This window comes from Leucopleurus acutus (genome assembly GCF_964270905.1).
Source record: "Leucopleurus acutus genome assembly, chromosome: 10".
Taxonomy (NCBI): domain Eukaryota; kingdom Metazoa; phylum Chordata; class Mammalia; order Artiodactyla; family Delphinidae; genus Leucopleurus; species Leucopleurus acutus.
In genome coordinates this window covers 66,674,803-66,701,268 of record NC_139153.1, presented here as the reverse complement: position 1 = coordinate 66,701,268, position 26,466 = coordinate 66,674,803, and the positions used below count along the sequence as shown (strand labels likewise).

The following is a 26,466-nucleotide window of genomic DNA, read 5'->3' as shown; positions in this document are numbered from 1 at the left end:
CACACACGTATTCTCCAGTTGTGACAACAAAAAACGTCTCTAAACATTGCCAGATGTCCCCTGGGGGCAGAATCACCCTAGTTGAGAACTCCTGTTTTAGTACCTCAGAAGCAGAAATAACACAGAGGTCTTTGTTCATTAGAAGTTGAGATATAAGTAAAATTATATATACTATATAAGAAAAGGCTATCAAAAAATTAGAGTGCTCTATAAAGGTAAGGAACATTTATGTATTATGAAGTCTAATACTTTGGGGTTTTTTTTTTTTTAGAAACCATAGCCTCTACCATTCTGATAGTCAGAACCTACTGAAGTGATAGAGTCTGGATCTTTGTCCTCCCTGACTCTTCTTTTCTTTCTCTATGACAATATATTAGTCAGAAAGGTAATTGGAACACTAAAGATGGAGGAGGAGAGAGAGGAAGAAGAAACTAAGCGTAACAGGGAAAATGCCTTACCTAATCTAAATGAAGTGACACCTTTTATTTTCACCTACGCCTCCATTTTGCTCCCAGTGATTGAAAAACTTTTGATTCCATAGTTATATTCCTTTGACCTTAATGTTTACTTAGCACACCTTCATTAAGGGCCTCCTTATGTTAAACCCTGGATATTCCAAAAGGGATAGGACATGCTTCCTGTCCCAAAGAGCTCACAGTCCAGCAAGAGAAAAGACAATGACAGAAAATGCCCAACCCTGAAACTGGTGAGGACTTTAATCTTGAGTAGTGGGCCTAAGGCTAGGACAAACTATAAGTACAGACAACCCCCGACTTACAGTGGTGTGAAAGCAATACACATTCAGTAGAAACCACACTTTGAATTTGGGGTTTGACTTTTCCTGGGCTGGCGATATAATCAGCAGCAGTGAGCACAGCTCCCGGCCCTGCAACCACGGAGGCAAATAACTGATACAGCCATTCTGGACCCACACAACCATTCTGTTTCTCACTTTCAGGACAGTATTCAGTAAATTACATGAGATATTCAACACTTTATTATAAAACAGGCTTTGTGTTAGATGATTTTGCCTAACTGTAGGCTAATGCCAGCGTTCTGATCACACTTAAGGTAGGCCAGGCTAAGTTATACTGTTTAGTAGGTGAGGGGTAGTAAATGCATTTCAGCTCACCCAGGGTGTGTTGGGAGGTAACCCCGTTGTAAGCTGAGGAAGATCTGTACTTTCAGACCCAGCCCCTCTCCTTGGAACTGGTCTACCCCATCCTTATCACCAAAAATCGACATCGGGGCTTCCTTTCTACAGATGTAGCTCATTTTTATGCCAACCACCTGAATTCCTTTATAACGGGAACATTTTTGTAGACTTGGTCTGTGATTTTTCTCTTCTTAGTCATTGGGTGACGTTTGGAGTGCATGGGGAGACATAACTCTACACTGATGTGTGTGCCCTGCTTTGACTGTGGTAAATTCTAGTGACATGATCTCAACACTGTTCATTGGTCAGACATTGAATTGAATGTCCTAAGAGATCTGGCTGCAATTCTGCCATCTGGCGGGATGTGTCATGTTTTCGAGCTTATGGTCACCTCCTGCAGAGGAGACCCCTCACCTGTACCCCCATCTTATTTGTGTACTTACCAGCTATCACTCCTCTCATTCATCCTAAAATGGCAGTAAACACATTGTTTCAGCCCATTATTTCTTGTATAGAGCAGATATAATTCATGTGAATTAATTACACAATTTTTATTCACAATTTTTAGAATTCTAATCGGGTAAGAGAGCAAAAATATGGTTAACAGAAAGAGCTTTCTCATGTAGTTAGGTGACTAACACCTGTGTGATTTATGTTTTATAGTTATTTATGTTGGATGGCTGCTCTTCAACTATGTATATTCCCATTGTCTATAGATCAGAGGTTAGCAGACCACAGCCTGTTTTTGTAGGTAAGGGTCTACTGGGACGCAGCCACGCCCCTTTATTTATATATTGTCTGTAGCTGCTTTTGTACTACCAAGGACAGAGTTGCAACAGAGACTGTTTGGTCTGCAAAGCCTAAAATATTATCTGCCCCTTTACAGGAAATGTTTGCCAACCCCTGGTTTAAATAAGATTTGCTGGGTTTGGGACTGGCACTTGCCAAAATATAGTGTGTGCTGTGCAGTGCTGCTCGTCAGGAGGAGAAAAGGGAAAAGTAACTTCCCTTCAAGTAAACTAGTGAGATAGTCTACAGCTACTCACCAGCCCTTTGAAAGTCTGGTAAATTTTAGCACCAAAGAATGTAACCCAAAAGCCTTGATGCCCACCTGCTGAAAGAACTGCCCCCTCTGAAAAGGGTGAGATGGTAAATGCTGGACAAGAGCATTACGGTGCCGGGCCCTGCACCAGCTCAGAGGTCACTGGAACTTGAGAAGGAAGGGGGAAAGCTGCCTTGAGAGCCACCTCCTGAGAACAGAAGGAAATGATCAGATACCTTGGTTGGTACGAGGTGGTTGTCTCCTTTTGCGGATTTGCTTTTCTCAGGGAGGGCTGAGCTTACACATCCTTTGTACCCGCTCCAGAGCCTGTACAGCAAGTAATTACTGGCTTTTCTGTGTTAGGGAGGCAAGTACATGCAGGCGGTGATTCAGTATGGGAAGATAGTGTCCTGGTTAGAGATGGAATATGGCTTATCAGAAAAGGAATCGAAAGCTTCTGAATCATTTCTGCTCGCTGCCTTCCTGAACCTGGCCATGTGCTACCTGAAGCTTAGAGAATACACCAAAGCCGTGGAATGCTGTGACAAGGTAAAGTGTCTTCGTGTGGGATGAATGTTAGATAGTCCGGATCTTTTTTCTCCATCCTCGTACTCAGTCGTCGTCAGCTTCCTCTCAGCCAAGCTTTGGATTTTTCATTTTGCTTTGTTTTGTTTGGGATTATTTGTTTCTCAGTAAGAATTGGGAAGTTCAGAAAAAAATTTTTTTTTTACTACAGTCATACTTTCCTAATGCCTAGAATATTTATAATAATACATTATGAGTAAAAGTTTTGATAAAATGAAGCAATTTTTATCCATGACCTTAAGTCGATGGTATTTGGTACCAGATTACACAATTTAATAAGAACATTTAACTGAAGCCTTTTAGGATTTTAAGAACAGACTGTGGCTGCTCATGCAGGGATATATACAAGTCACTTTTTATTATAATCGTATTTATTCACTGACTAGGAATATACATAAATAATTTGCAAGACCCACAAAGCATCAGCGTCCCTTATTACATCTCTATCGTTAACATGTTAATAAGCAGCACCTAAGTACCAAAAGACCAGTAACAGTGTCATGTGTACGATTCTGTTCTTTTCTGCACTAGCTGATGCTGTTGTGTTGGGTATTTGGTCTCAGAGTGAGCAGTGTATATTATACTATGGGAAAAAGCTAGTAACTGGATATATCTTAAAGATAGACAAAGGGAAGAGGAATAACACGCAGCTATTTCATACCTTCTTTGTAAGATTATTTTTGAGATTTAAGATTTTGAGTTTTGTGGATGTGTTCCCTATCATGTTATACTAAATTTTTGCCTGAGAAAAGAATGTTATTATTAATTACATTTTTAAACTTTGTGCCTCTTTATTATAGAAGTAGTATAAAGTCATTCAAAATTCAGACATTACAGAAACACACAAGAAACTGAGTCCATTCATAAAATTCCCATTGACCCTGTCCCAAGACCACAATCATTCATTTCCCACACACCTTCCTTTTGTTTTTCCATACATAGTAACATGTATATTTTTTAATGAGAATGTATAGATGTATAAAACAAGGACATCTTTCTGCATCTATCAGTTCATCATATAACTCTTCTTCATTCTTTTTAAAGTCTATATAGTATCAATTGTATGCATCTATCATAATTTATTTAACCAATCCGTTTTGGTAGATTTCCAGGTTTTTGATATTATAAATTATGTAGTGTTTCTCTGCATATGTGTGGAATTATTTCTCTATGATAAAATTCCCAGGAGTGGAAATACTGGGTCAAAAGATGTTATTTTAATATATTTAAATTTTAATACTTCATATATTATTGAATATTATCAGTGGTTTCCTTTCTCAGTAGTATTGGTAACAAAAAATTCTTATTTTTATTTCTTGGATACCAATGAAGTTGCACATCTTTTCATGACTTGTTAGCCATTTGTGTTTCTTCTGTGAATTACTTGTTCACATCTTTCCACCAGATTATTTGTTTTTTTATTGATTGAGGTAGCCTCACATTATCACTGTTAACCCTTTGTCTGACAGTAGGGACCTTGTTCTCACTTGCTTGTCTTTGATGATGGTATCTTTTTCTGAAAAGAGTTTTAATATTTCATAGTAAAATCTCTCTTTTTAGAAAAGTCTTCCCCATCCTACAATAATAAAAATAACCTTGTTCAGTACTTTAAAAACGTACTCCAGGGCTTCCCTGGTGGTGCAGTGGTTGAGAGTCCGCCTGCCGATGCAGGGGACACGGGTTCGTGCCCCGGTCCGGGAAGATCCCACATGCCGCGGAGCGGCTGGGCCCGTGAGCCATGGCTGCTGAGCCTGCGCGTCTGGAGCCTGTGCTCCGCAACGGGAGAGGCCACAACAGTGAGAGGCCCACGTATCACCAAAAAAAACCTACTCCAACTAGGTTTACTTTAAAAAAAATAAATAAATAACCCTATTATATTTTATGGGGGGGTCTTTTGCATCTAGTTGGTCTAGAATTTGTGTGTTTATGATACGCGGTAAGAATCTAACTTATTTTCTACATGGATAGTCACTGCCTTGGCCCCATTTATTGTAAAGTTAATCCTTTCCCTACACGATTTACATTACCATCTTTGTGATTATTAAATCTTTTTGTATACATACACATGAGTCTGTTTCTGAATGCCTTGTTCTCTTCCACTGACCTCTTTGTCTGTGGAGTACTTACCACTGTTTTAATAGTAGTTTTAATAGTTTCAGTAGTTGAATAGTATATCTTTTTCTCTGGTGGGTCAAGTCCCCTCATTATTTTTGTGTTTCCAGAATTTTCTCTGCCATTCTTAGTCATTTACTTCTTCCACTGGACTTTATATGAACTTTTCAAAAGTCCTCCTCCCAAGTCCCCTGGGAACCTTTATAGAAATTGCATTAAATACAGAAATTAATTTGGATATTTTGATCAGTAGTATATAACTACCTTGAGCCTGATCTTTTCAATATGCCTTTTCCAGTTCCCTTGGCCAGAGACCTTTCTCTCCAAATTCCCACAAGGTACATGCATCCTTTCTAAAACATAGACCATCTGTCCCTAGGCCCTTGGACTGGACAGTGCCAATGAGAAGGGCTTGTACAGGAGGGGTGAAGCCCAGCTGCTCATGAATGAGTTTGAGTCAGCCAAGGGCGACTTTGAGAAAGTGCTGGAAGTAAACCCCCAGAATAAGGCCGCGAGACTGCAGATCTCCATGTGCCAGAAAAAGGCTAAGGAGCACAATGAGCGGGACCGCAGGATATATGCCAACATGTTCAAGAAGTTTGCAGAGCAGGATGCAAAGGTATGTGCAGAACCCACTTGCCTTCAGGTAGATCATGAACTGACTGACCTTGCCCCTTTGACTTTTGTTCTAAGAAGGTTCAGCATAGGACACGGGCACAGGAAGACAACCTAAGAGGCACAAGAATAGGGAAAATGATTTCAGATCTGATTGAGGCTGGTTTGCATCCAGAAATAGAGTAGAGCTGTTCCACTATTCTGTTCCCCAAAGGCACATAGTTGTGAGGCCCTGGCATGTGCACGCAAGAGAAGAGGGAAATTAATTCCCTAGAAATGTACTAAGGCTTTTATTATTTTTTAAAAAAAAACAAACAACACTTGCTTGTTGAGACTTCGATTTTCCTGGGAAATGGGCTCTGATGGGGAAGCCGGCCATCATGCCCTTTACTTTGAGGCTTGGGAGCCAACCTAGCGAATGGGATAGGAGCAGTCAGCCTCACCTGCAGCAAAGTTGTATTCTGGTCCTGCGCTGACCGTCCGGCTCAAACCCCCTTGTCATGTGGGCTTGACTGTTAAACAGCCGTCCCTGTGGCAAGCTGGTCACTTTAACGAAAGAAAAGGGAAAGCCCTCACTCTAACTATGGCAGCAGAGCCATGACACACAGCTGCACAATCTAAATAAAGTCACGGTAATGCCCTCTTGTGTTCGACCTGACAGTCTGGAGGAGCCAGGAAGTAATTGGACATTTCATTTCTTTTTTCCTCTAATCCTCTTGATTTACTTCTTCCTCAGGAAGAGGCCAGTAAAGCAATGGGCAAGAAGACTTTAGAAGGGGTCACCAATGAAAAAGAAACAGCAAGTCAGTCGATGGAAGAGGAGAAAGCCGAAGGCCATGTATGACACCACGCCAAGGAGGGAAGAGTCCTAAGGAACTCGGCCCCTCCTCCATGGGCTTTCACCCAACTCAGGACTAAACAGTGTTTAATGTAAAGTTTGTTATAGTCTATGTGATTCTGGAAGCAAATGGCAAAACCAGTAGCTTCCCAAAAAACCACCACCCTGCTGCTGCCCAGAGCTCTCATCGAGGGGGTGGCATGGGACCACTCCAGGTGGAACAAAGCAGTGACTGTTGGTGTGGAGAGATTGAGCCAACAGCTTAAGTCCAGCTCATTTCAGTTTATGTCAACTTGCAATATCCAGTTCAGGGTCTCTTGAGATCATCCTAACAATTGGGGGCTGGCTGTTAGGTTTTCCATTTGACTGAACTTTAATAGCACTGCAGAAACCTAGAAATAAATGCTTAATGAGTTTCTTCTTTCCTACAGTTGGGCAGGGGAGAGTTGGGGGAGGTTTTGTTTTTCAAATGACTGAAGTGCTGTGAATGCATGCTGTTGCATTTTTAACCAACAGAACCCAAAGGAGAGGGGCCGGGTCCCCCCTCAGATCCCCAGCAGCATCACCGACCTGGAAGCCAGAATCTCAGAGGCCTCTCGCTTGCTGACTTGGCTGCCTCCCAGACCCCCTCCTTAGTAAAGCAGCCTCCTTGTGAGAGCAGGCTTCTGCCCCGCCAGCCTGTCCCCCCAGAGGAGGAGCCCTGTCATTCCTGAAATACTCAATGCTAATGAGCAGAGGGAATTTCTGGATTAGCTTTCCCTGTTTTGGATGAAGTTCTGAGATGCTGAAATGTGAATAGAACTATCAGAATTGTGCTTTTTCTTCCCTCCTCTATCCTTTTAGGAAAGAATGTTGAATCCAGTACTGCCTGCTCACGTTGCTACCATTCAGTTTCTTATTTCCATTCTAACCCTTGCTATCAAGAATTTCAGGCTTGTTCTTATAATATCTGGAGTGAGTGAGTTTATTTACATATCTGTCTAGGATCCATGCAGCCTTTTTGTTGTCTTTTTAAAATTGCTGTCTCATAAACACATGTATACTGATTTATGGAAGTTTATTTACTCTCCTCTATCATGTTAAAAAAATTTTTTTGACTTTTTGCTATTAAGTAGCTTAATTTTTAAAAACAAAATCTGTGGGGTTGAAAAAAGTCATCGCTCTTCTACGTTAAGCAGTTTCCTTTCAGGTTTGACATACAGTAGCTTTCTTTTCCTGCGCTGATAGCTGCTTTGTTCTGGTGTGAGTTGTGAAAAAGAGTTGAAAACAGCTTCCCATGCAGGTACATCTAGCCTAAAATCTCCAGTACTTGGGCATTGAATTAGGGCAAGTCTTAAATATGTACATGTAGTTGAATTTTAGTCCTTACGGGTAAGCGAGATTAAGCATGGCTTTCTGGTCCCACAGCCTCAGAAATAAGAAACACTCATGGGAATGCATTTGGCAACCCAAGAAAACATTTGCTTCAACCTGGAACATCTCACTTTTTTAAATCCTAAAGAACACTGGCAATTGTATTTTAGATTAATTTTTATTTTTATAGTGGTTTTAACAAAACACTTATTGTTAGGTTAGGTCCCATGTTAAAACCTAAAGTCATTTCCTTTTATATCAGTTTTTGTCTCCATGGAACAAATGGAATTGTTTCTCCCTTAATGATAACTAAAATCCTTTTAATTTCTCATTTACACATTAGTCTTTTTTCATGAGTTATTTCTTTTTTTAAAGAAATCGCACCTAGGGAATATAAAAGCAAAAGTTGATTTTGCTTATCCACTTAACTGTTTAGTATTTGTAGCTCTGTTGACTAGAGCATGACTCCAGTGAGGCTAAGGTTAAAATTAGATCCTAAAAAGTCCAGTTAGATTTTTGCAGGTAACAAGCAAAAAACTGTTCCAAAAATTAGATTATTATCTTAGCCCACTGTCTCGTCTGTTATGAGTCATGTGAACAGGCGAGGAGAGAGAGGGGAAGGCTGGGCAAGTGGTTTGGAGCAAATGATTATGAGGTGCCCATCACCACTCAAGAGAAAGAAACTTCACATAGTCTTGTATCAAATTCAATAATTTTAAACAATTTGTCTAGAAGTCAGCAGATGTCTTTGAACCATCTCTTAGACTGCATTTGGAGTGGTGAGGCAGCATACGGTGAATTAAAAACAAATTGGTTTTTAAAAAAAAAGTATTCAGATGCACTTTTATGGTGTTCCTTAAATAAATTAAGAAAAACAGATGTGATTTCTCATTATTCTTGGTTTTGCTCAAATAGTCTTCAAGAAAGGTTGTTTTGGTTGAAAAACTGTGGTGGGGGACAAGTTGAGGAAATGAGACCTCAGAAACTTGGCAAGAGACAATATTCTCCTGCCCCTTGCTCTAACGCACAACTTGAGATCAACATTGGGCTAAAGGCAGTGGAATTATGCATCTTTGTAAAAGCAAGAAGATTTTGTTTTTTCATTAACCAGTGGATATTCTGCCATTTTAACTGAGTGTAAGGTAGGTTCATTTGGGGAAATGAAAAGGTTTAATTGTGCCCTTTAATAAATATGTAAAATATAAGTAAGCATATGTCAGGCAGTGTTCTGCGTTAAGCATGTATTTCCTCTTAAGTAGCCTGTTAATTCTGATTCACAGTGCAAAAGACGGGGGCTGTGGGGCTGGGGCACGACGACCCCAATAGCACCACCAAGGCCTACAGGCAGGTTAACACAGGCTCCGGCCACCTTTTATTCCCTTTGAATTCCTTGCTTCATCTTGGGATTTGAATTATACTCTTCCCCCTTTGCTGCTAAATTATGTGGTAATGGAATAATTCTCTTTATTTGCACGTTTTTCCTAAACAAATAATGATTAGCTAGGGATCTTGAAGATAAGAAGAGAGTTTCCTAACTATAAATTTGTGATCTGGGTAATTCGAGGCAGCCTGCACCTGCTCCAAAGCATGAGGAATATCGGTGAAGAGTTTTCTCCATAGTTATTTGGCCTTTAAGGCATCACTTCGACTCCTCTTTTAGCATGGTGCATCAGAATGTATTCCAAGGGACTGTCACCAACATTAGTGACAAAGAGCATTAATTTGAGCTGATTCATCAAAACCCAAAAACAGTTCCCCAAACTAGTTGTATATTTCCATCAACTGGCTACTTACGTGTTTGAATAGCAACGACTGACAAAAGTGTACATGAAAGGAACTCTCAGTGCTTCCTTTCAGATTTTTCTCTCCTACTCGTCTGACATTTCTTTGGGAGATAGGGAAACTATACAGACAAGGCACAATAGTTTTGACCCTATTTATATAATTCATCTCAACATACATAATCTACCTGTGCGACCTTCATGATACATTGCAGGAAAGGGGACATCACTGAATGTAGCTCCCAAGAAGACCTCTGACAGCACCTGTTGGAGCTAACTGCTACCTACAGATGGGATGACTGGAACATAGTCCATATAGCAGGGATTCCCTGAGGAGCCTGAAGAATCAAGGATATGAGGAGGACCCAGAAGGGTGCAGTGGTCATCCAGGTCACCTGATGCCCTTCTGTAATTTCAAAATAGGTCTTTTTCTAGTCTAAGGCATGATTCTTTTGGCATATGGCATAAGATGTTGATAGCTCCTTAAAATCCCCAAGCATTTGGTGGAACTGAAATGGCAACAGAGCCACAGGCCTCATAGTCTACTTTGGAGTAAATGCAGGGAATTAACCAGTATGTAAAGGGTAGGGATGTTTTGCTTTTTAAAGCATGCTCTGGGTTGAGTTAAGGAATTTCAATGTTTAGAGGAAAGAAAAAACAAGCCAGATATTAGATCCTCACCACCCACCACCGTAGAATCTGGCTGGAGCCAGAAAAGAAAAGGCAAGAGGTTTTCCTCTGCAGCCTGCTCATTTTCAGCAAACTCTTCAGGACCCATGTTTGGAGGGACCAGACCTTTTCAACATAACCAAGGGCAAGTAGTGAAATCTTCAGTAATCTGCCAGGCATTGACAAGGGTAGGGTAGGTACCAGTTGCTAAGAACAGTGCATAGAAAAAGCTGTCCTGCAGCCACAGGCTTACTGGTCATTACTATTTGAATTCTTACTATGTGCCAGACACTTAAACCCTCTTTACACTGAATTTCCAGATATAAGAAGAATGTGGCTGCTACACTGTTTCTACCTTTGGGATCTCACAAAAGATCATGTGGTCCTTACCAACCTAAAACTATACAAGGAAGGAATTCTGGGAGATGTATTTCAAACCTGGCTTAGTTGACACATTATAAATACCCCCAAGTGTCTAAGCCTCTCTTGAGGCATTAAATATATTCCTGGCCTGTGTCTACTTTGGATAATATGCTTTCATAAAATAACTTTAAAGCCAAATCATACTGCCTACAGCAAGAAATTATCTCCTTAAAAGCTTCTGACTGAGGAGATAAGGTGGGCAGAATAAGTAGCTAATGACTAGTATTGGGGGAGGCAATGGCTAATTCTAGTTACTCTAACTGATTTGATGTCTGCTTACAACCACATTTCCACACAGAACTTCTGATCTTTTCAGTGTAAAAACGTGAACCCACACACATACCCTTGCCCTTTACAGATACCAAAGTCTTCCTAAAGGTGACACCAGCCAAAACAATAAACTCATATGACCCCCCACTGAGGGATCAAGGAACTCATGCATTCCTTTACTCATCACCATCTCAGCATTTAGTACACTATGCCCAAACTAGTACTTAGTAGATGCTCAATAAATTGGCTTCCTCCCTTTCTCATAAGGCAGCCTCACATCTCTATTTCAGTGGCCCTTCCTTCCTGTTACTTGCCTCGAGATGTGGAGGCCAGAACCACATGGTTTTTCTAGCAATGCCGGCAACCTGATTTTGGTCCTTGATGTATTGGGAACCAGCAACAACTTGACTTGGGGCAGGGGATATAACTGCAAAATGGATCTGTGGTCTTCAGGCCACACTGATCTTAAATCTATTTCCACTATTAACTCAGAGTTCATCAGCCCAACAGATCATATGTGAAGTGGAGGAGGATTCTGGAGAGATGGAAGAATAGGAAGCACCAGGAATCTCTCTCCCACCTAGACAACAACTACACTGGCAGAATCTGTCTGATGTAACTATTTTGGAATTCTGGAGTCTGTTGAAACCTTGCAACTTCCAGGCAAGGATGGTATATTGTAGGCAATTTTAGTCAATTTCGGCTAGTACAATAGCAGCTACCCATCCACCACCACCAGCCACATGGCAGGCAGCTCGGCAGGTTTTCTGGCACAGCTTGTGGGAGCTAGGGTGGGCGAAAAGGATTCTGTCCCCTGAATATTAAGCATCTGTCCTCTCAGTAGGATTGCTGCTTGATTACTGAAGTGCAAAGAGGCAGGAAGCCACTGTCTCATCTCCCCCGCTCCCCCATCATTTTAAGCCCCTCCATCTCTGGCTCAAGTGACTTCCAGGGGAATTTAAAGGACCAGTGGCCTTTTGCCCTCCCCCCGCCTTCACTTTTTGCATTTTCCTCTTTCAGGAGCCAAACATTAAAGACTAGGACATTCAAAAACAACTGCCTATATGGGGAAAATTAGAAAGTGACAATATATGTTCAGGGAAAGCCTCAGAAAAGACCTGAGAAGATGTTAACTTTACACCTCAGACCAATATTCAGCACAGAGACAGCCTACAACAATCGAAAAACAAAAATTAAAAAAACTCAGAAAACCCTTGGGATGAGGGAGAATCTGATTTCCAGAGTTAATACCACATTATTAGATTCACATGCCAGTGTTCAACAAAAAAATCACAAGACATACAAAGAAACAGGAAAGTATGGCCCACTCAAAGGAAAAAATAATTCAATAGAATCTTTCCCTGAAAAAGACCTCATGACAGATGTACTACCAAAATTTTTAAACAACTGTCTTAAAGATACTCAAAGAACTAAAGGTAGATATGAAGAAAGTCAAGTAAACAATGTGTAAACAAAATGGAACTATCAGATTTAAAAAACCTAAAGAGAAACCAAAAATATAAGCACAATAACTGCAATGAAAAGCACAATAACTGCACTGAAAAATTCACTAGGCATATTCAAAGGCAGATATGAGCAGGCAAAAGAAAAAACTAATGAACATTAGGGTATGACAGTGAAATGATTGAGACTGAAGAACAAAAAGGAAGAAGATGGAAAAAAGTGAACAGAGCCTAACGGACCTGTGGGACACCATCAAGTGGACATCATGAGACTCCAGAAGAAGGAGAGAAAGGGGCAGAGAAAATATTAGAAGACATAATGGCTGAAAAGTTCCTAAGTTTAGTGAAACACACAAATGTAAACATCCAAGAAGCTCAACAAATTTCAAGTAAGATTAATTCAAAGAGACCCAAACCAAGACACATTATAATCATACTTTCAAAAAGACAAAGATGGGGTTTCCCTGGTGGTTCAGTGGTTAAGAATCTGCCTGCCAATGCAGGGGACACGAGTTCAAGCCCTGGTCCAGGAAGATCCCACATGCCATGGAGCAACTAAGCCTGTGTGCCACAACTACTGAGCCTGTGCTCTAGAGTCCGCGTGCCACAACTACTGAGCCTGTGTGCCACAACTACTGAAGCCCACACACCTAGAGCTGCGGTCTGCAACAAGAGAAGCCACCACAATGAGAAGCCTGTGCACGGCAACAAAGAGTAGCCCCCGCTCACTGCAACTAGAGAAAGCCCGCGTGCAGCAACAAAGACCCAACGCAGCCAGAAATAAATAAATTTAAAAAAAAAAGACAAAGACTGAATCTTGAAAGAAGCAAGAGGGAAGCAAGTCGTTACATACAAGGGAGTGTCAACAAGATCATCATCAGATAATTTGGAGGCCCACCAGTGCACAGGCTCCAGCCCTGGGGCCCACAGCCAGCCAGGCCAGGACCTGGCCTCACCCATCAGCAGCCTTCGCACAAGGCAGGGCCTGGCAGCCAACCGGGCCAGGGACCAGCCCCACCTACCAGCCCACCCACAGTAGTCAGCCTCACCACAACAGAAGGGCCAATGGAGCACATATAAAGGACACCCCTAGATCATACAGGTTTGCATCCAGAGGGTAGTGTACTACCAGACCCCCGTAAGGACATCTACAAATGGCCACTTCTCCAAGATTGGGAACTGTAACCTACCTAATACATACAAATGACCACAGAGAATTAGGCAAAATGAGACAACAAAGGAATATATTTCAAATGAAGAAACAAGACAAAACCCCAGAAGTACAACTAAGTAAAGTGGAGATAAGCAATCTACCCAATAAAGAGTTCAAAGTAATGATCATAAAGATGCTCAGTGAACCTAGGAGAAGAAAGGATGAACAGAGTGAGAAGTTCAACAAAGAGTTAGAAAATATAAAGAAGAACCAAAGAGTTGAAGAATAGAATAACAAAAAATACACTAGAAGGAATCAAGAGTAGATTGCATGATACAGAGGAATGGATCGGTGAACAGGAAAACAGTAGTGGAAATCTAAGTTGAAAAGAAAAAAGAAGTTTTAAAATATGAGTACAGTTTAGGGACTTCCCTGGTGGTCCTCCTTACAATGCAGGCGATGCGGGTTCGATCCCTGGTCGGGGAACTAAGATCCCACATGCTGCGGGGCAACTAAGCCCACATGCCACAACTATTGAGCTTGCATGCCTCAATGAGAGAGCCTGCATGCCACAACTACAGAACCCATGTGCCCTGGAGCCCACGCACCACAACTAGAGAGAGAAAACCCACACACCACAACTAGAGAGAAGCCCATGAGCTGCAACTAGAGAGAAGCCCGAGCACCACAACAAAGAGTCCACATGCCATAACGAAAGACCCCACATGCCTCAACAAAGATCCTGTGTGCCGCAACTAAGACCCAATGCAGCCAAAAAATGAGGAAAATAAATAAATAAAATAAATATTTAAAAAATGAGTACAGTTTAAGAGACCTCTGGGACAATATCAAGCATACTAACATTTGCATTACAAGGGTCCCAGAAGGAGAAAAGAGAAAGGGGCAGAAAACTTATTTGAAGCAATAATAGCTGAAAAAAATTCCCTAACTTGGGGACAGAAACAGACATTCAGATTCAGGAAGCAGAGAGAGTCCCAAATGAGGTCAACCCAAGAAGTTCATACCAAGACATATTATAATTAAAATGGCAAAAATTAAAGATAAAGAGAGAATGTTAAAAGAAGCAAGGGAAAAGCAAATAGTTACATACAATGGAACTCCCATAAAACTGTCAGCTGACTTTTCAGCAGAAACTTTGCAGGCCAGGAGGAGTGGCATAATACATTCAAAGTGATGAAAGAAAAAAAAAACCTACAACCAAGAATACTCTACCCAGCAAGGCTATCATTCAGATTTGAAGGAGAGATAAAGAGTTTTACAGACAAATGAAAGCTAAAAGAGTTCAGCGCCACAAATCTGGCTTTACAAGAAATGTTAAAGGGACTTCTCTAAATGGAAAAGAAAAGACCACAACTAGAAAAATGAAAATTATAAGAGGAAAAAAAATCTCATTGGTAAAAGAAAATGTATAGTAAAGGTAGTAGATCAAACACTTATAAAGCTAGTAGGAAACTTAAAAGACAAAAGTAGTAAAATCATTTATATCCACAATAAGTAGTTAAGGGATACACAAAATTAAAAGATGTAAAATATGATGTCAAAAACATTAAGGTGGGGGGCTTCCCTGGTGGCGCAGTGGTTGAGAGTCCACCTGCCGATGCAGGGGACGCGGGTTCGTGCCCCAGTCCGGGAGGATCCCGCGTGCCGCGGAGCGGCTGGGCCCGTGAGCCATGGCCGCTGAACCTGTGCGTCTGGAGCCTGTGCTCCGCAGCAGGAGGGGCCACAATGGTGAGAGGCCCGCGTACCGCAAAAACAAAAACATTAAGGTGGGGGGAACAGTAAAAATGCAGGGTTGTTAGAATGTGTTTGACCTATAATAGATACACAAACCTCCCAAAAAAGAGGAATCTAAGCAGAACACTAAAGACAGTCATCAAATTACAAGGGAAGAGAGCAAAAGAAGAAGAAAAGAACAAAAAGAAACTACAAAAATAACCCAAATTACAATTAATAAAATGGCAATAAGTACATGCCTATCAATAATTACTTTATGTAAATGGACTAAATGCTCCAATCAAAAGATATAGAATGGGTGAATAGATTAAAAAAAAAAAACAAGACCCATATATATGATGCCTACAAGAGACTTACTTCAGGTCTAAGGACACACACAGACTGAATGTTAGAGGATGGAAAAAGGTATTCCATGCAAATGGAAATGAAAACAGAGCTGGAGTAACAATACTTATAACAGACAAGATAGACTTTAAAACAAAGATTGTAACAGGAGACAGAGAAGGACATTACATAACGATAAAAAGATCAATCCAACAAGAAGATATAACAATTGTAAATATATATGCACCCAGCATAGGAGCACCTACATACATAAATATCAACAAATGTACAGAAAGAAATTGACAGTAACACAATAATAGTATGGGACTCTAACACTCCACTTACATCAAAGGACAGATCATCCAGACAGAAAATCAATAGAAAACACTGGCCTTCATATATACAATGGAATATTACTCAGCCATAAAAAGAAACGAAATTGAGTTATTTGCAGTGAGGTGGATGGACCTAGAGTCTGTCATACAGAGTGAAGTAAGTCAGAAAGAGAAAAACAAATACCGTATGCTAACACATATATATGGAATCTAAGGAAAAAAAATGGTCATGAAGAACCTAGGGGCAAGATGGGAATAAAGACACAGACCTACTAGAGAATGGACTGGAGGATATGGGGAGGGGGAAGGGTAAGCTGTGACAAAGTGAGAGAGTGGCATGGACATATATACACTACCAAACGTAAAATAGATAGCTAGTGGGAAGCAGCTGCATAGCACAGGGAGATCAGCTCAGTGCTTTGTGACCACCTAGAGGGGTGGGATAGGGAGGGTGGGAGGAAGGGAGACAAAAGAGGGAAGAGATATGGGAACATATGTATATGTATAACTGATTCACTTTGTTATAAAGCAGAAACTAACACACCACTATAAAGCAATCATACTCCAATAAAGATGTTAAAACAAAAAAAAGAAAACACTGGCCTTAACACATTAGAGCAGATGAAATTTACATATATGTAAAGTATATATATATATATATATATGTGTGTGTGTGTGTGTGTGACTGTGTATATATATATATATATATATATATAAAACATTCCATCCAAAAGCAGCAGAATACACATTCTTTTCAAGTGCACATGGAATACTGTCTAGGATAGATCACATGCTAGGCCAATAAAACAAGTCTCAATACATTTACAAAGACTAGAATCATATCAAGCAACTTTTCTGACCACAATGCTGAGACTAGAAGTCAACTACAAGAAAAAACTGCAAAAAACCCACAAACATGTGGAGGCTAAACAATATGCCACTAAACAACCAATTGGTCATTGGAATAATCAAAGAGAAAATCAAAATATATCTGAACACAAGCATAAGATGGAGGGGCTTCCCTGGTGGCGCAGTGGTTGAGAGTCCACCTGCCGATTCAGGGGACACGGGTTCGTGCCCTGGTCCAGGAGGATCCCACATGCCGCGGAGCGGCTGGGTCCATGTGCCATGGCTGCTGAGCCTGTGCATCCAGAGCCTGTGCATCTGGAGCCTGTGCTCCGCAACAGGAGAGGCCAAAACAGTGAGAGGCCCACGTACCGCAAAAAAGAAAAAACATAAGATGGAAACACAATGATCCAAAATCTATGGGATACAGCAAAAGCAGTGCTAAGAGGGAAGTTTATAACAATACAAGCCCAGTTCAGGAAACAAGAAAAATCTCAAATAAACAACCTAACTTTTTTACACCTAAAGGAGCTAGAAAAAGAAAAACAAAAAAAAAATCCCAATGTTAGTAGAAGGAAAGTAACCATAAAGATCAGAGCAGAAATGAATGAAATAGAAACAAAAAGAAAGAAAGAAAGGGAAAGAAAGAGAGAGAAAGAAAAGATCAATGAAACTTAGAGCTGGTTGTTTGAAAAGATAAACAAAATTGATAAACTTTTATCCAGACTCATGAAGAAAAAAAGAAAGAAGGCCCAAAGAAATAAAATCAGCAATGAAAAAGAAATTAAAACTGACACCACAGAAATACAAAGGATCATAAGCAATTACTACTAACAATATACAGCAGTAAGATGGACAACATAGAAGTGGATAAATTCCTAGAAACGTACGATCTCCCAAGACTGAATGACAAAGAAATACAAAGTATGAACAGATCAATTACCAGTAAAAAACTGCATCAGTAATAAAAAATTCCCAACGAACAAAAGTCCAGGACCAGACTTCAGAGGTCAAGTCTATCAAACATCTGAAGAAGAATTAATACCTATCTTTCTTTCTTTTATTTATTTATTTGTTTTATTTATACATATATATTTTAACATCTTTATTGGAGTATAATTGCTTTACAATGTTGTGTTAGTTTCTGCTTTATAACAAAGTGAATCAGCTATACATATACATACATCACCATATCTCCTCCCTCTTGCATCTCCCTCCCACCCTCCCTATCCCACCCCTCTAGGTGGTCACAAAGCACCGAGCTGATCTCCCTGTGCTATGCGGCTGCTTCCCACTAGCTATCTATTTTACATTTGGTAGTGTATATATGTCCATTCCACTCTCTCACTTCATCCCAGCTTACCCTTCCCCCTCCCCATGTCCTCAAGTCCATTCTCTATGCCTGCGTCTTTATTCCTGTCCTGCCCTAAGTTCTGAAGAACATTTTTTTTTTAGATTCCATATACATGTGTTAGCATACAAATACCTATCTTTCTTAAGCTATTGCAAAAGTGGCAGAGAAAGGAATGCTTCTGAACTCATTCTATGAGGCCAACATTTCCCTGATGCCAAAACCAGATAAAACACCACAAGGAAAGAAAATTACAGGCCAATATCCCTGATGAACATAGATGCAATAATCCTCAATAAAATATTAGCAAACCAGGGCTTCCCTGGTGGCACAGTCGTTAAGAATCCACCTGCCAATGCAGGGGCCATGGGTTCGAGTCCTGATCCAGGAAGATCCCACATGCTGCGGAGCAACTAAGCCCATGTGCCACAACTACTAAGCCTGTGTTCTAGGGCCCATGTGCCACAACTACTGAGCCCACGTGCCACAGCTACTAAAGCCCATGTGCCTAGAGCCTGTGCTCCGCAACAAGAGAAGCCACTGCAATGAGAAGCCCGCACACTGCAATGAACAGTAGCTCCTGCTCACAACTAGAGAAAGCCCACACGCAGCAACGAAGACCCAACGCAGCCAAAATAAATAAATAAAATAAATTTATAAAAATACATATATATTAGTAAGACAAAGTCAACAATTCATTTAAAGGATCATACACCATGATCAAATGGGATTTATCCCAGGGATGCAAGGATTTTCCAATATCCACAAATCAATCAGTGTGATACACCACATCAACAAATTGAAGAATAAAAACCATATGATCATCTCAATAGATGCAGAAAAAGCTTTTGACAAAATTCAATACTCATTTATGATAAAAACTCTCCAGAAAGTGGAGAGGGAACCTACCTCAACATAATAAAGGCCATATACGACAAACCGACAGCTAACATCATACTCAATGGTGAAAAGCTGAAAGCATTTCTCCTAAGATCAGGAACAAGACAAGGATGTCCACTCTCGCCACTTTTATTCAACATAGTTTTGGAAGTCCTAGCTATGGCAACCAGAGAAGAAAAAGAAATAAAAGGAATTCAAATTGGAAAAGAAGAAGTTAAACTGACTGTTTGCAGATGACATGATACTACACATAGGAAATCCTGAAGACACTACCAGAAAACTACTAGAGCTCATCAATGAATTTGGTAAAGTTGCAGGTTACAAAATTAATATGCAGAAATCTGTTGCATTTCTATACACTAACAATGAAAGATCAGAAAGAGAAATTCAAGAAAGAATCCCATTTACCATAGCATTAAAAATAATAAAATACCAAGGAATAAACCTACCTAAGGACACAAAAGACCTATACTCTGAAAAGTATAAGATGCTGATGAAAGAAATTGAAGACAACACAAACAGATGGAAAGATATACCACGATCTTGGATTGGAAGAATCAGTATTGTGAAAATGACTATAGTACCCCATGGCAATCTACAGATTCAATGCAAACCCTATCAAATTACCAATGGCATTTTTCACAGAATTAGAACAAAAACATCTTAAAATTTGTATGGAGACACAAAAGACCCTGAATAGCCAAAGCAATCTTGAGAACGAAAAACAAAGCTGGAGGAATCAGGCTCCCTAGCTTCAGACTATACTACAAAGCTATAGTCATCAAAACAGTATGGTGCTGACACAAAAACAGAAATATAGATCAACAGAACAGGATAGAAAGCCCAGAAATAAACCCATGCACCTATGATCAATTAATCTACAACAAAGGAGTCAAGACTATACAATGGTGGAAAGACAGTCTCTTCAATAAATGGTGCTGGGAAAACTGGACAGCTACATGTAAAAAAAAAAAATGAAATTAGAACATTCTTTAACACCATACACAAAAATAAGCTCAAAGTGGATTAAAAAACTAAATGTGAGACTGGATACTATAAAACTCTTAGAGAAAACCATACGCAGAACACTCTCTGACATAAATTGCAGCAATATCTTTTTCGATCTGTCTCCCAGAGTAATGGAAATAAAAGCAAAAATAAACAAATAGGACGTAGTTAAACTTAAAAGTTTTTGCACAGCAAAGGAAACCACAAACAAAATGAAAAGACAACCAAGAGAATGGGAGAAAATATTTGCAAATGATGTGACCAACAAGGGATTAGTCTCCAAAATTTACAAACAGCACATGTGGCTTAATATCATCAAAACAAACAGCCCAATCAAAAAATGGACAGAAGAGCTATATAGACATTTCTTCAAAGAAGACATACAGATGGCCAAGAGACACGTGAAAAGATGTTCAATATCACTAATTATTAGAGAAATGCAAACCAAAACTATAATGAGATATCATCTCACACCAGTCAAAATGGCTATCATCAGGACTTCCCTGGTGGTACAGTGGTTAAGAATCTGCCTGTCAATGCAGGGGATACAGGTATGAGCCCTGGTAAGGGAAGATCCCACATGCCATGGAGAAACTAGGCCCATGCACCACAACTACTGAGCCTGCGTGCTGCAACTACTGAAGCCCACGCACCTAGAGCCCGTGCTCTGCAACAAGAGAAGCCACCACAATGAGAAGCCTGCACACTGCAACGAAGAGTAGCCCCCACTTGCCGCAACTAGAGAAAAGCCCGCATGCAGCAACAAAGACCCAACGCAGACAAAAATACATACATAAATAAATACATATATAAATTTTTTTAAAAGGCTATCATCAAAAAATACATAAACCATAAATGCTGGGAGGGTGTGGAGAGAAGGGAGCCCTCCTACACTGTTGGTGGGAATGTAAATTGGTACAGCCACTATGGAGAACAGTATGGAGGTTCCTTAAAAAACTAAAAACAGAGCTACAATATGATCCTGAAATCCCACTCCTAGGCATATATCTGGAGAAAAACATGGTACAAAAGGATATATGCACCCCAATGTTCACTGCAGCACTGTTTACAATAGCCAAGAAACAGAAGCAACCTAAATGTCCATTGACAGAGGAACGGATAAAGAAGATATGGTACATATATACAATGGAATGTTACTTAGCCATTAAAAGAATGAAATAATGCCATTTGCAGCAACATGATGGACCTAGAGACTGTCATACTGAGTGAAGTAAGTCAGACAGAGAAAGACAAATACCACATGATATCACTTATATGCAGAATCTAAAAAGAAATGATACAAAACAGAAACAGACTCACAAACTTAGAGAAGGAACTTATGATTACTGGGGGGAAGAGTGGGGGGAAGGGAGAGTTAGGGAGTTTGGGATTGACATGTACACACTGCTTTATTTAAAATGGATAGCCAACAAGTACCTACTGTATTACACAGGCAACTCTGCTCAATATTATGTAACAACTTAAATGGGAAAAGAATTTGAAAAAGAATAGATACATGTATAACTGAAACACTTTGCTGTACACCTGAAACTACCACAACACTGTTAATCAACTATACCCCAATATAAAATAAAAAGTTTAAAAGGGCTTCCCTGGTGGTGCAGTGGTTGAGAGTCTGCCTGCCGATGCAGGGGACACGGGTTCGTGCCCCGATCCGGGAGGATCCCACATGCCGCAGAGCGGCTGGGCCCGTGAGCCATGGTCGCTGATCCTGCGTGTCCGGAGCCTGTGTTCCGCAACGGGAGAGGCCCGCGTACCGCAAAAAAAAAAAAAAAAGTTTAAAAAAAATTTTTAAAAGAAAAGATGTATTGTGCTCATGGACTGGAAGGATTAATATTGTTAAAGTGACGATGCTCCTTAAGACAATCTACAAATTCAATGCAATCCCTATCAAAATATCAATGGCATTTTCATAGAACTATAATAAATAATTCTAAAATTTGTATGGAAACACAAAAGATCCTGAGTGGCCAAAACAATCTTGAGAAAGAATAACAGAGCTGGAGGTATTATGCTCCCTGATTTTAAACTATACTACAAAGAGCTACTACAGTAATCAAAACAGTATGGTAATGGCACAAAAACATAGATCAGTGGAACAGAATAGAGAGCCCAGATGAACCCACACTTACAAGGGCAATTAATCTATGACAAAGGAATCAAGAATATACAATGGGGAAAAGAGAGCTTCTTCAATAAATGCTGTTGGGAAACTGGACAGCTACATGCAAAATAATCACAATCAAACTGGAGGATGTGGAGACAAGGGAACCCTTGCGCACTGCTGGCGGGAATGTAAATTAGTGCAGCCACTGTGGAAAACAGTATGGAGGTTCCTCAAAAAATTAAAAGTAGAACTAACATACAATCCAGCAATTACACTTCTGGGTATTTTTCCAAAGAAAATAAAAACAATAATTCAAAAAGACACATGTGCACCCCTATGTTCATTGCAACATTATTTACAACTGCCAAGATATGGAGCAACCTAAGTGTCTATCAATGGATAACTGGATAAAGAAGATGTGGGGTCTGTGTGTATGGAATATTTTATCAGCCATAAAAAAGACTGAAATCTTGCCATCTACAACAATATGGATGGGCCTAGAGATATTATGCCAAGTGAAATAAGTCAGACAGAGAAAGGCAAATATTGTACGGTTTCATTTACATGTGGAATCTAGAAAACAAAACAGATGAACAAATATAATACAACAGAAACAGAATCATAGATACAGAAATAAAAAGGTGCTTGCCAGAGGGGAGAGGGTGGGGGATGAGTGAAGATGAAGTTAGAAATCAAGCACAAAGAAAACTGGAAAGTACACAAAATTGTGGAAATTAATACACTTTAAAAAACAGGAGTCAAAAAATAAATCACAAGGGATATTAGAAATACCTAAAGATAAATGAAAATAAAACACAGCATACCAAAACTTATGAGACACAGCAAAAGTGTTACTAAGGGGAATTATTTTTTTTTTTTGGTCATGCCACACAGCTTGTGGGATCTTAGTTCCCCGACCAGGGATTGAACCAGGCCCTCAGCAGTGAAAGCGCTGAGTCCTAACCACTGGACCACAAGGGAATTCCCTAAGGGGAAATTTTTTAGCTATAAACACTTACACTAAAAACCAAGAAAGATCTCAAATCAACAACCTAACTTTATAATTTAAGTAACTAGAAAAAAAAAACAAACTAAACGCAAAAGTAGCAGAAGAAAGGAAATAATAAAGATATGAGTAGATATGGATGAAATGGAGAATAGAAAAGTAATACAGAAAATCAATGTTTTGATAAGTTAGTTCTTTGAAAATATCAAGAAATTTGCAAAACTTTGGCTAGATAGACTAAAAAAGAGAGAAGACTCAAGTTAGTAAAATCAGAAGTTAAAGTGGGGAGATTACTACCAATTCTATAGAAATAAGAGACCACAATGAACTATTATATGCCAGCAGATTGGACAACCTAGAATAAATGGATAAATTTCTAGAAACATACAAGCTACCAAGACTGAATCAGGAAGAAATTGGAGCAGATCAATTACTAGCAAGGAGATTGAATCAGTGAGCAAAAATCTCCCAATGAAGAAAGGCCCAGGACCAGATGGCTCCACTGGTGAATTCTATCAAACATTTAAAGAAAAATTAACATCAATTCTTCTCAAACTCTTCTAAAAAATCAAAGAAGTGGGAATATTCCCAAACTCATTGTCAAACAAGACAATGGTGCCCACCCTCAGCACTCCTACTCAACACAGTATCGAAAGTCCCATCCAGAGCAATTAGGCAAGAAAAATAAGTAAAAGGCATCAGAATCAAAAAGGGGGACTTCCCTGGTGGCCCAGTGGCTAAAACTCCACACTCTCAATGCCGAGGGCCTGGGTTCGATCCCTGGTCAGGGAACTAGATCCCACATGCCGCAACTAAGAGTTTGTATGCCACAACTAAAAGATCCCACATGCCGCAACTAAAAGATCCTGCATGTGCAACTAAAGATCCTGTGTGTGGCAATAAAGATCCCGCATGCTGCAACTAAGGCCCAGCACAGCAGAATGGGAAGGGGAGGGGAGGGGAGGGGAGGGGAGGGGAGGGAAGGAGGGAAGGAAGGAAGGAAGGAAGGAAGGAAGGAAGGAAGGAAGGAAGGAAGGAAGGAGTTGGAAACTATAAAAAAAAAAAGTCTCTGCTCCCGCTCTGCCCACCTGATGGACGATGCGGCCTCTGGGTGCCTGGCGTGGCCTGGAGTGGCTGCTGGGTCTCTAATTCCTCTCCTACATCCCCTTCACCCTGCTCGTGGACCTGCAGGCGGTGCTGCCGCCTGATCTCTGAGATCCCCGTGGAACTGAGAAACCTGCAGCAGTGGTAGACTGAGGAGTTCAAAGACCCCCTGCTACAGAACCCGCCGGTGTGGTTTAAGTCCTTCCTGTTTTGGGAGCTTGTGTTTCAGCTGCTCTTCTTTCCCACTGCAACATATGCCTTCTTCAAAGACGGCTGCAGGTGGATCCACACCCCTGCAATCATCTACTCGGTTCACACCATGACAACTCTGATTCTAATCCTCTCCACATTTCTACTCGAGGATCTCTCCAAAGCCAGTTGTTTCAGAGGACAAGGAACTAAGACTTTCCACGAGCGACTATTCCTTATATCTGTCTACACCCCCTACTTTCTCATCCCTCTCATACTTCTGCTTTTCATGTTGTGGAACCCCTACCACAAGTCTGAGGAGAAAAGAAAGAAAAAATGAGGAAGAATAACCCCGGGTCCAGTGGAGAGGTGACCACGGGGCAGTTTCCTGTTGGACCCATTACCAGGAAAATGCTCAGAACCCATATTTTCAGTAGTATTTGAAACACACCAGCAGCAACACACACGACCAAGACACTGGCAGGAGGCCCATCAAACCCTCACCTTCCAAGGGCACTGGCACAAACAGACCAATCACCTGAGGATGAGCAGAGGGGTGTGGGCTAGGTTATAGGGAAATGGTGCCAAAGGCCTTACTGTGTGCCCAAGTGCCACTGCAGGATTACTAAAGGCAGGACCAGACCAGAAACTAGATAAACTTCCAAGCAACACGGCCTACTTGGCATGTTCATGAGTCATGTGACCCACAGTATACATGTGACTAACCCTTTGACTCATGATTCTCTACAGCATATCACTGGGATGTCTCAGGCCATTTTAAGTTTGAAGTTATGCCTCTGTAATATTCATTAAAAGTTGTTTTCTTGTCCCCACCCCTAGGTGGGGGTGAGCTATTCTGTAAGAGGTTCAAACTTAGTTTTCCTTAAGGTTCAACCTTGGCATGACTTTCAGTCAGAAATGGGTCCAATTGGAAGGGGTATTGTTTCTGTCTTAAACAGGTCATCCAGGAGAAGAGATTTTTTAAAGCCTCCTTGTTTATCCTCTGTCCAACCCTTAGTCTTCTATTACCTTTTACACACCACCTAACATAAGTTCCTTTACTCTGAGATCTGGTGTCTCAAACCTGAGCTGGAGGTGTGCCTCCTACTGGATAACTTCATCCTACCTAATAGTTTAATAATTCCTTCCTGTCTTGTTCAGTCAAAGGTAGCGGGTGAGGGGAGCTGGGCATAACAGGTCCAGTGTGTGCATATAGGATCTCTTCACGTTAGTATTTGATATTCTGCTAGCTTTCTCTAAATTCATACTCAAGGCCAACTCAAAAACAAAAAAAAAGACTTGTGAACACACGGAAAATGGTAGACGCTGGTCCTGGTTATTAGTTTCCCATTTTTGCCTGTTTTGCTTACAAGCCCTAATGGTCTGATTGTTGGGAGTATCGTCTGACTCCTGTGTCTGTTCAAAATAAAGTAGGTGCTGACCAAAAAAAAAAGGGGGGTGGGGGGGCTTCCCTGGTTGCACAGTGGTTAAGGAGCTGCCTGCCAATGCAGGGGACATGGGTTCAAGCCCTGCTCCGGGAAGATCCCACATGCCGCAGAGCAACTAAGCCTGTGTGCCACAACTACTGAGCCTGCACTCTAGAGCCCGTGAGCTGCGCAACAAGAGAAACCACCGCAATGAGAAGCCTGTGCATCACAATGAAGAGTAACCCCCGCTCACCACAACTAGAGAAAGCCCATGTACAGCAGCGAAGACCCAACACAGCCAAAAATAAATTAAATATAATAAAAAATTTTTAAAAAGCTTTAAAAAATATGCCCAATTTATTTAAAAAAGAAAAGGAAGAAATAAAATTGTCTCTATTTGTAGACGACATGATTTTATATACAGAAAACACTGAAGACTCCACCAGAAAACTGTTAGAACTAAGAAATAATGTCAAAAAGTTGCACGACACAAGATTAACATTAAGAAATCAGTGGTGGGGACTTCGCTGGTGGTACAGGGGTTAAGAATCCACCTGCCAGTGCAGGGGACAGGGGTTCGAGCTGGTCTGGGAAGATCCCACATGCCTCAAAGCAGCTAAGCCTATGTGCTAC

The 26,466-nt window shown here is 40.6% G+C and overlaps 1 protein-coding gene and 1 pseudogene across 7 annotated transcripts in view; both read left to right on the top strand.

The window, feature by feature from the left end:
• The window catches only part of FKBP5 (FKBP prolyl isomerase 5), a 100,882-nt gene extending 92,304 nt beyond the window's left edge, over positions 1-8,578 (top strand). For all 6 annotated transcript variants that reach the window (XM_082849039.1, XM_082849038.1, XM_082849041.1 and 3 more), the window contains 3 exons: positions 2,562-2,747; positions 5,275-5,514; positions 6,247-8,578. In XM_082849039.1, the coding sequence (XP_082705165.1) occupies positions 2,562-2,747; positions 5,275-5,514; positions 6,247-6,354 (534 nt within the window). In that variant the 3' untranslated portion in view covers positions 6,355-8,578. The remainder of the gene's footprint in view (positions 1-2,561; positions 2,748-5,274; positions 5,515-6,246) is intronic.
• A 15,633-nt stretch (positions 8,579-24,211) lies between these two features.
• Positions 24,212-24,746, top strand: LOC309967073 (sigma intracellular receptor 2-like; annotated as a pseudogene). Its single transcript has one exon. The product of its transcript is annotated as a sigma intracellular receptor 2-like (transcript).
• Positions 24,747-26,466: the final 1,720 nt, after the last annotated feature.